This window comes from Synchiropus splendidus, chromosome 1, assembly GCF_027744825.2.
Source record: "Synchiropus splendidus isolate RoL2022-P1 chromosome 1, RoL_Sspl_1.0, whole genome shotgun sequence".
Classification (NCBI taxonomy): domain Eukaryota; kingdom Metazoa; phylum Chordata; class Actinopteri; order Syngnathiformes; family Callionymidae; genus Synchiropus; species Synchiropus splendidus.
In genome coordinates this window covers 63,577,486-63,590,053 of record NC_071334.1, presented here as the reverse complement: position 1 = coordinate 63,590,053, position 12,568 = coordinate 63,577,486, and the positions used below count along the sequence as shown (strand labels likewise).

At 47.3% G+C, this 12,568-nt stretch overlaps 1 protein-coding gene across 2 annotated transcripts; it reads left to right on the top strand.

Moving 5' to 3' along the window:
• Window positions 1-536: 536 nt before the first annotated feature.
• On the top strand, window positions 537-12,395 carry LOC128758706 (radixin-like). 2 transcript variants are annotated; one of them, XM_053864955.1, is made up of 15 exons: window positions 537-720; window positions 1,912-2,004; window positions 5,711-5,794; window positions 6,394-6,489; window positions 7,215-7,337; window positions 7,396-7,547; window positions 7,657-7,740; window positions 7,861-8,007; window positions 8,976-9,072; window positions 9,149-9,312; window positions 9,622-9,752; window positions 9,815-9,975; window positions 10,539-10,631; window positions 10,692-10,928; window positions 11,001-12,394. In XM_053864955.1, exons 2-15 carry the CDS (start codon window positions 1,993-1,995, stop codon window positions 11,163-11,165), a joined length of 1,746 nt encoding a protein of 581 aa, XP_053720930.1. In that variant the 5' UTR covers window positions 537-720; window positions 1,912-1,992; the 3' UTR covers window positions 11,166-12,394. The 2 variants fall into 2 exon arrangements, with proteins under 2 accessions (XP_053720930.1, XP_053720923.1); XM_053864948.1 differs by having other exon boundaries at window positions 10,539-10,928; window positions 11,001-12,395.
• The last annotated feature ends 173 nt before the right edge of the window (window positions 12,396-12,568 follow it).

Here is a 12,568-nt window from a genome sequence, read left to right as displayed (position 1 = left end):
AGATGCATTTGTAGCATTATTACTTGTAGCAGCACCAGTAACAGTGGGGGCGTTACTATAGGTAGTAGTAGTTGAAATAATACCAACAGGAGAACTTAGTAGTAATAGTTGAAGCAGCAGTAGTAACGTGTAGTGAAGAAGTCATCGAGGTAGAGCAGTAGTCACAAGATGTGATGCAGCGCACATTAACACCTGCAGAGGGCGCCGTTTAAATGATCATTCGGGAAGCAGGAGTTTCAGCTCACATAATCAATGGTACTAATTTTTGGCTTTTCTTTGCTTAAAAAAAATCTGTAAATAAAGTATGTAACCTTTATTCACCATTTCTGAATCGCGGCTATCGTGTCGCATCATTACCAACATTATAATTCACAAAGGTTTCCAACACAAATGTGTCCATTTTGACCTAACTATCAGTACAATGCATCCATATTTTAGCAATCGAGCCCTGGAGTATATAGTGTAAGTGCGGTTCCTCTTGATGCTTTTATTTTTTCAAACGGAACACCGGAAACGGCTCTTTTGCTGCGGCTGGCCTGAGACACCCAAATCTTCTTATGGCTGTGTGAACGTTTTCCTACCGCCTCTGCGAGAGTCTTTATTCGGACCACACCGCCGCTATAGACACCTGGACCTGGCGTGGGTCTCTCCATGAGAGGATATTTAAAACGTTTTGTGGAATTCCCGGCCTCGTTTCGCCAATTCTAGGGAGACATTTGGGTGAGTCGCCGCTGCTGCCGCCGACAAGATGAGCTTCTCAAGTTTGATGCAATAGCGGATATCCTCGTGTTCGAGCCGCTCACAGTTCGGAACGGTAAATTGTGGTAGCTCGGAGCCACTGAAGTATCGTCTGTCAAGTTTATATAACGCCGTATCAGTCCTTTTCTATTTTTAAATCAGTGAAGTTTCGTAACTTTTGACGTGTTTTGGGAACTTCCCGTCCCGTTATGTCGCGTGCAGCCACACCAGCCAACATGTCACAGTTGGAGGCTACGTTCACAGGAAGAGCGATCAACAGGTCCAGTCAGTCAAATGGCGACTCACACTGAGTCCAGTCACGGAGTTTCCACCGGACTCATTTTCTTTACGTGTTGTTAGTTTCATCTCGTTGTCAACGAAGCGACTTGGGGGTGATAGAACGGTGCGATGCGGTAACAGGAGCGAGCTAAGCTACTTGCTGACATGCTACAAGTGGGCATGTCCTCGCTGGTGCTGCTGGAATACACGACCCGAGGCGCTGCTTTATCTTTCCGTTTGAGGCCGATGACTTGTGCTTATTCAGTCACTCTTTAAAGCTAACCAATACTCTGATTTACGGTGATATCACGACGTACTTGATATCACGCTCGCGAGCCGTAGTTTGTCGTGGACTTCTTTGCTTTCAAATTCGAAGTAAGTGAACATGCTTTCACGCAGTATGAAACACCATCACACAGAAACTCATATGGATTGTGATACTGTGATACAATTTTATGGTAGCACAAGCTTCAAAAAAGTATTCAACTTGCCTCAAATATTTAATTCTTCTTTTGATCGTAATTTCTTCTTGTCAAGACTGGTGTTTTATGGTAACAAATAAAACCGCTATGCCATCTTTGTCTTTCACATCGCGGATCATCCGACATCTCAGATCTAGAACGTCTCAACACCACCAGAATTTAATTCTCTTTAATTTTCTCTTTAGCTTTCTCTTTAATTTCCTCAAAATTCTATCAGAATCCATTCAGAACTTTGCGTAGTGTTCTATATGGTCATATAACGTCCGTGCTGGTGAGAATGTTGAATTCTTGTTTTGTTGTCTTTGTGAGTGTTAAGACAGAAAGAAACAGTTTGAGTTTTTCCTCATAATTTGAGTTTCAATGCTGGTGTTTAACGGCGCGCTAAAAAGTCACTTCCTGCTTTGTGTTTCAGGTCCTCTCACTTGGCTGTTGTCGCCGTCCTTCGACGGATATTTCCTCTCAGCTGTGGGTCTCAGGAGGAGAGGGAGCAAAGATGCCGAAACCGGTGAGAGACCAAAGGGTCATTGTGATTCCTCACATCAGCAAAAGAATAAATAAACTGGAGCACGGAAAGTGACAGGCTTGTGTTGTTTGCCCGTGTGCCATGTGTTTTAATGCCGGTTTGAATAAAGAACAGACTCGAGAAGTGCATCAGTTTGATCTCATGGCAGTGACTCATGAGAACTTGTGAAATATAATGATTCTTTGTCGAACTTGACTGATAAGAAACTATGGATTTTAGCTGGGCCCTCACTGTTAAAAGCCCTCTGTGGGTTCACAGCTCACAGACAGCTTCAGACTGAACAACAGCCGGAGTGTGAAGTGAACTTGCCGCCCGAGGCCAAGGCGGCTGCAACACTGCTATCATTGTTGCCCTGAGGGTGGAGAGGATGCCAGAGTCCTGGGATCTCTTGGAGGCCAGAACAACAACTGATTTGTTGCAGTGGCTTCATGGCTGTCAGATGGCTTCTTCTATGGTGTTTCCCAGTCAGGAGTGTGGAGATGTGGAGATCCTAACCAAAACCCGTGACCTCAGCCTTCAGACAGACCTCACCTGTGTGTTGGTGTTGTAGCAGAGGAGCCTACATGTTACAGGAAGAATAGTTGAGCGATGAGTCGCCCTCTCTTGTCCCACATCTTGCCCTCTTGAGTCACTGGGGCCCCTCTGGCAGTGCCTGCCGTACACCTGACTATTGAGACACTCGCAGACACACATTTAACCACTAGTGATTGCAACAGCTACATTACACCGTCCCTGTTTTTGCTGTCTTCATTTTGACACCTACTGCTGCACATACCCCCTTAAATGTTGCCTGTTGTGTGTATGTGTGTGTCTCACATCCTGTGTGTTTAGCAGTCCTGAGGCGTTAAGGTTAGCAGTGAAACGCATGGCGGAGAAGGAAGAGCTGCCGTATCATGGGCCACATCCGCCTCATAAGCTGCCTGTACATGGCTTTTGACACAGTTTTAGAAGGTCTGTAGGAAGTCATTCATATCCCGGCGCTTATGCAGTGAGGGTTTTCAGAGTCAAAATGTGCCGTCCTGGATTTCAGTTTCAGGAACTTTCACGACTGTATTTTTGGTGTTGGCCACACACTAAGATTGAGTTTGGCATCTTTATTTTCTGACTTAAACTCCTCCTCTATTTCTCTGTAGGTTTATTACTTTTGCTGTCAGTCAGTGTTGTAGTTCCCCAGCAATATTCAGGAGGTTTTCGGCCTCCTTCTACATTCTTCTTGAGGTTTGGGCCGCGGCCACCATGCTCTGTCTGCTCCTGTCAAGCCTGCCTCTTCCCTCCTCACCCCTGAGGCCTTCCGCTCTCTGTAGGGGGGTTAATCAGTGGGACAGACAGCTGCTAGGAGACAGACAGGGTAGATTAGCAGTTCGACTGACTGAAGTGTATATGGCTGCAGCCCGTCTAAGACTTCCCTCAGCAAAGCTCTGCTAAACAGCTTACGCTATCTAAACAACTGCACACTCTACAAGGGTCTGTCTGCAGTGCAACTCCCATCTGAAATGGATAAGGGGATTTAGCAAGGACTGAAAGGGAGCTAGATCAATCTGCAGTTACGTAAACACATGCTGTGCGTGTAATCGTTCCTATTATACCTCATCAAAAGCTTCTTTTTTTTTTTTTTTTAAACAATCATTTTGCATAGGGTGACTCCTCTTATGCCTGGTTGCGGTTCCATGAAACAAACTGACTTTCGAGGGTTTCCACCATGAGCCAGAGGAAGTTGACCACATCACTTTTTTATGGGGAAAAGAAAAGCATAGTGATAATTTCTTGAGTGAAATGGTTTTACAAAATGATCGCGGACTCTTGTGGCCAGTCCCAGACCTCAGACAGCTGCTGTCAGATCAGCACGAGCCTGCAGAAGTTTCTTCTTGCTCTCAGCCGTTTGGAGTGACCGATTAGCTGTGTCAGTTGCTTGTTGTTGTCCCTCCACTCCTCCCCCCTCGCGGCAGGGGTGAGAACAGATTAGCCGACCGTCTGCTTCTCTGTGAAGGATTCCACCTCTCTGGACTTGGAGTCAATCGTGTGGTGTCTCTCTCTCGCACGCACGCACGCACACACACACACACACACACACACACACACACACACACACACTGCATGAGTTCCCGCTCTCTGCTGATAGTATCAAGCGTCAGACTGCCAGACCACACATGGAGGGCAGCGAAAGGTCACTCGAGGCCAGTGGCGTCACAAGCCTGATGACTCGTCCAAGAGAGTCTGACGGCTATTCCTGAAAGTTGGTGTGTAAGACATCAAAGGTCAAGACAGGGCTTTTAGTTTGGTCAGGTGACTGGTTCTTGAGTTTGATATTCGTGTAGTGTTCTTTTACTCCTGCTTCTGACTGACATGGTGGTGGCATGAACTCAGCTGGGGTGTGACCCGGTACTGACCAGTTCTCTAGAACGGATGACAAATTCCTGGTTAAACGGTGGAAGTAGTTTTCTGGTCCGAGGAGTAGGGAAAGTTTTCATGGGTAATTGATGAGCGGCATCGCTGTGCCAGTGCGCTGCGCTGCGTGTCCATCTCTTGGGTGTATAGCAGGGCATCATGTATTATTCACCACAGTGATGACGGTCTGAAGGGGAGACTGCAGGCGTCAGGAGGAGAGTCCTCCGTGGCGTTAGTTGTGTAACCTGAAAGGGAAAAGAAAGTCGCTTTGTTAATTGTTTCATTGTGTACTGCTCCTCCGCGGCTGTCATTCAATCTGCTCGGATCGTCTTTCTGTTTTCCTCTCGTGCTTCATCGCCCTGTTTTTTTCTCTAAAGCTTGCAAACAGTGTCTGTACAACACTGGTGTCTGTGAGTGAGGGCTGCCTCACAGGTCAGTGCCGGGTCCTCCATGGCAGGGGTTCCTAACCTCTTTGATCTCGCGGCCCACCTTTCCAGAACAAATGGACCCTATTCAAGTAATAGAACTGATTCATGGCTCGTGATTTCATTTGTGATCAATAACCATATTTAATCTACTCACACGTAAACAAACCAAAACCTTGTGAAATGACATGAAAACCATGTGATCATCTCATAGATGTTTATTTGTCAAAAGTCCAACCAGCAGCTAGGCCAGGTGCAAGTCATTATCATCAAATTTATTAAAGGAAAAAAAAAGGAAAAATACACTTGATGCAAACTGTTGAGAAAGTTGGAAAAACAGAATTATATTCTGAATAAAATATAATAAATCACAATAAAAATGTCGAAATATCACAACATAAAAATAAGATTTTATTTAAACTCCATAGAAGATATAATAAGTGCAATTGAAAGTATCGCCATAAAATGTTCAAATTCATTTTAAAAGTGCTTAACAGTTGCTTTCATGAACAGTTTTTATTGTTGGGGGCGCCATCTCTTTCTTCATCATTTTTCATCATCCTCATCTCCATAGTTGGTAACTATCACAGATTTGCATCTGTCAAGTCAATTCAGTGACACACTTCTGCCACCATACGTGGGTCATGTTTGAAAACTGAGCGTCTCACGGCTCAAAGGTGAAAAACAAAACAACTTTTAGCAGCCCACACAGAATCACTGCTCTACAGTGTCTGCAGAGGCGGACTGAGCTGACCTCAGGCCAGTAGAGAAACACTGGCTCTTCTCGACACCAGATTATACTTCTTAGTGGGGGGGTGTTTGAGGGAACCAGGAGCAAAACTGGGCCACATTGGTTTATTGTTTTCTTTCTCTTTAAGATCAACGTTCGTGTGACGACTATGGATGCCGAGCTGGAGTTTGCCATCCAGCCAAACACCACAGGGAAGCAGCTTTTCGACCAGGTCAGTAGAACAAGGTCCTTCATGTGTGTTCTCCCTGATGTGAATGTTGACAAGGACCTCAACTTCAAACCAATCTACACCAAAGTTTAGTGAAAAAATAAATAAATAGATAAAAAAAGAGCTCTGTCGGTTGTGCTGTATCACACTTGCATATGAAGAAGACGAAGGCAAGATGACAGTAAAGGTTACAAACATTGTGTTTGTAGCATCACTGTTCAAGTTTTGTTGGGGGGTTTAACTGTGGTTATGTAAAATGATTTTTTTAGCTCATGTTCCCTGAAGAAACACGACACCACTGCCACAGATTTCACTTGGAACATTTCAAGTTCAGCCTGCTCAGTCTATGCTGATGCATGATGTCCAATCTAGCCCTATTGACAGCCCGACATTTCTGCTCCATACATTTGGTTTTGCTTGTTATAGTCAAAGAAATACAGAAGATGTGTAGATTTCCCTTGACTATGAAGCCTTAATGGAATGATAATCTAGCGAGCAGACGTGTGACATTGAGCATCAGCAGTGTACAATAAAATCATTGTCCCTGTGTTGCTACCACGAGGTTCATCAGAGGCTTGTGACTGAATCCCGCTTCCTCTCAGGTGGTGAAGACGGTGGGACTGCGTGAGGTCTGGTTCTTCGGCCTCCAGTACGTGGACAGTAAAGGGTACATCACGTGGCTCAAGCTCAACAAAAAGGTCAGTGGCTCTGGTCCTCTCCAGCTTTTACATCCCGTGACGCGTTTGTCTTTTCTCAAGCTGGTGCGATCGCGTGCCGGAAGGTTTCTTCTGAGAATCTTTTCCAGCCCTCGCATGCTTCCCTGCCCCCTTCCGGTTTTACAAGCTGAGCTATTACTGTGCGTCACTGAGAAGACTCTCCACACATGTGTCAGTTTGTGGGTGCCCCACTTGTTCTTACAGGCAGAAGTGTGTGTGTGTGTAACGCAGTCGGTAAACTGAGTGGATGTCCATGTTGTGTGCACATGTGTGAGAGGAATAAGCAGCAGCTGCCTGGCACCTCATTTGATTTGAAGTTTTCTCAGATGTGGTCTGTTGTGTTTCTGTAATGATTAAAATTGTGTTTTCTACCTGCTTCCTGGGAGCCTTCATTCATCAGACGGTCTTGTGTTGGGTTTCTAGTCACGTTTGACTCTATAAGCTGCTGTCCCAGCAGAACCAAGTGAACGTCCACACTATGGCGCTCCTCAATGCTTATAGTCCTGTAGCACCTTTGGTGACGTTTTGTTTTTTGTTTGTTTTTCTTTGTTCTGCTGATGAGGGTGGTTAGAAAGGTATAGGTTTCCTTCTGTCTGCTGGTGAGGCTTTGTTTACGCGTCTTTATGGCGGTGATGATTTACGTGTTCTCCTCTGTGTTGATCTGTGGGCGGGTGGATGTTTGCTCACTGTTGTCCTTGTTGGTTCAGGTCACCCAGCAGGACGTGAAGAAGGAGAACCCTCTGCAGTTCAAGTTCCGAGCCAAGTTCTTTCCTGAAGACGTTTCCGAGGAGCTGATCCAGGAAATCACGCAGAGACTCTTCTTCCTTCAGGTAAGCGACATGAAGGCTGCCATGCTGAGTTGGCAACACCGTCTCTCTCCTCCACCAGGTGAAGGAGGCCATCTTAAACGACGAGAACTACTGCCCCCCTGAGACGGCTGTTTTGCTGGCGTCCTACGCCGTCCAGGCTAAATATGGAGACTACAGCAAGGATGTCCACAAGCAGGGGTATCTCACCCACGACAGGCTGCTGCCTCAGAGGTACGACAGGAGGTCATGTGACCGTCCGCTCGCCGTCAGGGAGCCGAGACACACAACAGCAACCAATGTTTGCCTCTTGAAAACATTGGACTTTTCCGGTTGTGTGCAGAGTTCTGGAGCAGCACAAGCTGACAAAGGAGCAGTGGGAGGAGCGGATCCAGACCTGGCACGAGGAACACAAAGCCATGCTCAGGTGGGTCCTCCAGCCCTGTGTGTTGTGGTGGGTTTAGACGTGCACCACATGTGTTGCCATGAGTGATGAGCACCCTTCGTTTCTGTGCCGTGGGTTTCATCCTCTGCTTCCCCCCGACAGAGAGGACTCCATGATGGAGTACCTCAAGATCGCTCAGGACCTGGAGATGTACGGGGTCAACTACTTTGAGATCAAAAACAAGAAGGGTACGCAGCTGTGGCTGGGCGTGGACGCGCTGGGCCTTAACATCTACGAGCATGAAGACAAGTAAGACACACACCACTCTGCAGCTTCATGAGGACCTCTCATTGACATGATGCTTTCCCCAGCCTCTCACCCTAAACTTAGCCATTCAAAGCAAATGGCTAAACTAAACCAGGACTCTGAACCCAATTATGAGTTATTTTAGGGATGCACCGATCCGACTTTTATGGTCCTGATATTGATACCTGAGCTTTGGGTATGGACCGATTCAAAGTATTAACCATCTTTCCATGCTGTGGGGTATATTTTTATAATGACGTTTAAAGTTTGGAACTAATCTGCGGTTTCCTCCTGTCATCACTGTCAGACATCCCGTCAGATGTGGATCACTGCGAGATTATGGCGGTAAACAAGTGAGGCAGCCAAGCTACAGCTGCAACAGGGTCGAGAATCGTCGTATTTCGCTCATATTCAGGAAGGAATATGTTCAAATGCCGGGTGGAAACACCCTTTTCATGGAAAGCAATGTGAGGACACTACAAGTAGAGCATTACAGCGCCACTCACTCAACTTGTTTTTTATTATTCATAATCAATGGCTCAACGAAGCACTTCCTCAAAACAGTCAGACATTCTTTCAAGTCTGTGACATGTAGTGAAGCACGATGTATGGTGAGCCCAAATATATGTGGGTTAGCTGATTACTGAGCCATCTCATCCTCCATGACTGGTCTCTTCAGATGCAAAGTATCTGGCCATGCAGCCATCCCTGTGTGTCTGAGTGGAGAACTGCCGCTCTGCTCAGCTTCAGGTGGAAATTTAAATCTCTAGCCGCTGCCATGTTGTCATTATGACACAGAGTTTAAAAGCCGGGGTCGGCTCCCGGATCTGCAAGTTTTCACCACTGCCTGATCCCACTTTAAGAGGCTGGATGGGGTCGATACCAGGATCGGTGCGTCCCTAGTTAACACAAGAATGTTGGTACAGACAGACACAAATTCCTGCCCGTCCTAACTGACATGTTTAACGTAGATTGACGCCGAAGATTGGCTTCCCCTGGAGCGAGATCCGGAACATTTCCTTCAACGACAAGAAGTTTGTCATCAAGCCCATCGACAAGAAAGCCCCTGTGAGTGTTCCTTTGATCTCAGATGGTGGTGATTGTCTTCCTCCCCCCGCCCCACTCACGCATCACATGTCAACAGGACTTTGTGTTTTATGCGCCGCGCCTGCGCATCAATAAACGCATCCTGGAGTTGTGCATGGGAAACCACGAGCTCTACATGAGGAGGAGGAAGCCCGACACCATTGAGGTGCAGCAGATGAAGGCCCAGGCCCGTGAGGAGAAACATCACAAACAGATGGAGAGGTAGTGCACTGAAGGGAGGCAGAAGGGAAGAAACCCGATATGAAATGCTCTGTAGATGATGTGCAGTGAAGGTGTAAAGATGGAAAACTTTTCTGAGCAGTGTCTTACTGTCCACTAGAGGGCGCTCATCTTTCCCCCTGGTGACAAAAGTGGACATAAAACACTTAAAATGAGGCACTTTATGTTTAGACTTTTTACTTTCTACCCTTTTTAATCATCCAACCTGAGGTTTAACTCGAAAATCTGTTTGTATTTTCGCAACATTTGGCAGCTACTTTCCATTGAGCTTCACTCTGCTGAATGTTCCAGAGCACAGCTGGAGAGCGAGAAGAAGAAGCGGGAGCAGGCAGAGAAGGATAAGGAAAGAATCGAGCGTGAGAAGGACGTGCTGGTGGAGCGACTGAGGCAGATTGAGGAGCAGACCATCAAGGCTCAGAAAGGTGGACCTTTGTCGTGAACGTGGGTGGACGTTTGTCCTGACGCTTTGTCTGTGGCGTGGCAGAGCTGGAGGAGCAGACCCTCCGGGCTCTGGAGCTGGATCAAGAGAGGAAGAGGGCGAGGGAGGAGGCGGAGAGGCTGGAGAAGGAGAGACGGACGGCCGAGGAGGCCAAAGCAGAACTGGCCAAACAAGCTGCCGACCAGCAGAAGAACCAGGAGCAGCTGGTGAGCCCCCGTCTGATGGTGTCAGGAACTGCGTTTTTCAACCGCGGCTGGTTTAAGAGTTGCTGAAAAACTAAATGCAGAACCAAACAAATGTGCTTCAAAATGCAAAAAGAGAAAAGAATGATTGTAGTTATGAAGCAAGCTGAGGCAAAGAATGTTCGACTCTCCAAAAAAAGAAAAGTTCTTTGGCCTAAATTGTCAGATTTTTCTCAACAAATATCAGTGAGGTTGTGATAAAATTTAATTTAGTTATTTTATTTAAAATAAATACAAACATTATAAACAATATATTTACATGATATATTTGTGCCACATTGCTCACCCCTTTCTGGAGACACTGTAAGCAGATACATTTTCTGCACTTTGTTTCTGCAAATAGTCAAAATAGCTGAGTGTCAGTAGCTACATTAAAGGGATTTTCTTCTGGACTTTTGACTGAGCACAGTTGTGGTTGAGGTTCCTTTGGTGGTTCTGAGCCTCTGGATTTTTCCAAAGAACCAAGTGAGCCGTGGTTAAAACAGGTTGAAAAACACGTGTCGAGAGTGACACCTGCTGGGTTCCAGGCAGCTGAGTTGGCGGAGTTCACCGCCAGGATCGCGCTCCTGGAGGAAGCCAAGCGGAAGAAGGACGAGGAGGCCACAGAGTGGCAGCACAAGGTACAGAGCTGTGTGGCCTGTGGCTTCAGCAGGCTGAGTCTCATGCCGTCGGTTTCCCAGGCTCTGTCGGCTCAAGAGGATCTGGAGAAGACCAAGGAGGAGCTGAAGACGGCCATCATGGTGGTGGCGCCCCCTCTGGGCAGCCACTCCGAGACGGAGCACGACGAGCAGGATGAGAACCACGCGGAGGCCAGCGCCGAGCTCTCCAACGAGGGGGTGAGCCAGCTGGACCTGCGCAGCGAGGAGGAGAGGGTCACCGAGGCCCAGAAGAACGAGCGGGTCAAGAAGCAGCTGCAGGTGAGACCCGGCGCCAGCCGCCCCGCCTGACCTCCTGAGTTGTGACGCATCTTGTGTCGCCGCCTCTCCCAGACGCTGAGCTCCGAGTTGGCCGAGGCTCGGGACGAGAGCAAGAAGACACAGAACGACGTCCTGCACACGGAGAACGTGAAGGCGGGACGAGACAAGTACAAGACGCTGCGGCAGATCCGGCAGGGCAACACCAAGCAGCGCATCGACGAGTTCGAGTCCATGTGAGACGGCCGCCGCTCGCCTATATGGACGACACTCGCGAGCCCCGAAAACACTTGCACAAACCGCCAGGGGTCTTCCTTCCTGCCAAACTGCCAAAACTCTGCTTCCCTCGGACCCGTGGCAGAGACGTTGTCCAACCAAAATAAAGGATATAGTTTTGTTTAGAGCGGCCGTAGAGCGCTACTTTTGTTTGGCTGCTGCTTGTGCGCTAAGCTTAGCTTGACGTCAGCCTTCCGGTGTTTCGGGTCTGATTCACTTTGACTCACCACGTGTGTTCAGACTCCCGGCGGAGCTGGTGACAAGCTCTCAGTGACGTCGCAGTATTTTCACAGTTTTTACTCGGAACAGGTCGATATTGGGAAAACAGCTGCCGGCTGGTGAACGCTGGGTTTTTTAGGGAAGGCAGCACCAGGTGACAAAGGGAAAGCTCCGCCACTGGGTGGCTGCGCTCCACGCTCGGTCACCAGAGATGGTTTTCTCTGCCTGCCGGCTCACAGAGGCGACGGTCTGACCTCTCTGGCTGGGGAGCTTATGAAAACATCGGTCTCAGCTCGGGACCAGTCTCTACCTCAGATAAAGTTTGCCACGGTGACCGGGGGTGGAGCAGAAAACGCACGAGCTGAGTCGGCACAAATTGAAGGACAAAAGCCGAAGGGTGTTTTGCACCTCAGTCAATTCTTCACCTGTAACTCGCACTCATTTGGGACTAATCACTCGTTCAGAGTCAAATTGTTGGTCAGCTGTGGACCTGGGCTCGGCCTTCGTCTTTTGTTGTGGGAGATAATCTGTTGAAGACGTGACTCACCTGGATGTTTTGTTACATTTCGTGGAGACAGTTTACACTTTTTTTTTTCCAAGTTAATTTGGTAAGCAGATGCCAAAACAATGTTACATAGTTTCCCCTCAAATCTTTGTTAAATAGTGTTTTGGTTTCTTTTTTTTTTTTTTTTGGTCATCAAATGGATGCATGAACTCCACATTACTTTTAGGTCAATTTTAAAGCTAACGTTTGTTCTGCTGGAGCAGGTGAGTCCAGTTTTACTTTACTTGTGTTTATGTTAAGCAATAAACTAGCGCCACCGGACCCGCCAGTCAGAGGGGAGCCCTCTGCCGGAGCCGCCCGGTTCTTGTGCTGCTGTCGCTGTTTTGTTTTTGCTGTTCATTCTTCTGTGAGAACGCCGACGATCCTTTCAGTGGTTCACTAATAAAAGTTTTACATTTTCAACTCCACTATGACCTGTTTTTTTTGTGAACTTTATCGAATTGAATAGAAGATGAAAGAACAACTGGCGCAGAAGGCTAACATTCTTTTATTCATCGGCGTCACAACAGCATCAGAGCAGAACCAAAGCAGGTTTATGTTGAAGGTAACCGGAATTTGGGTTAATGCTGTTCATAAAACTTGG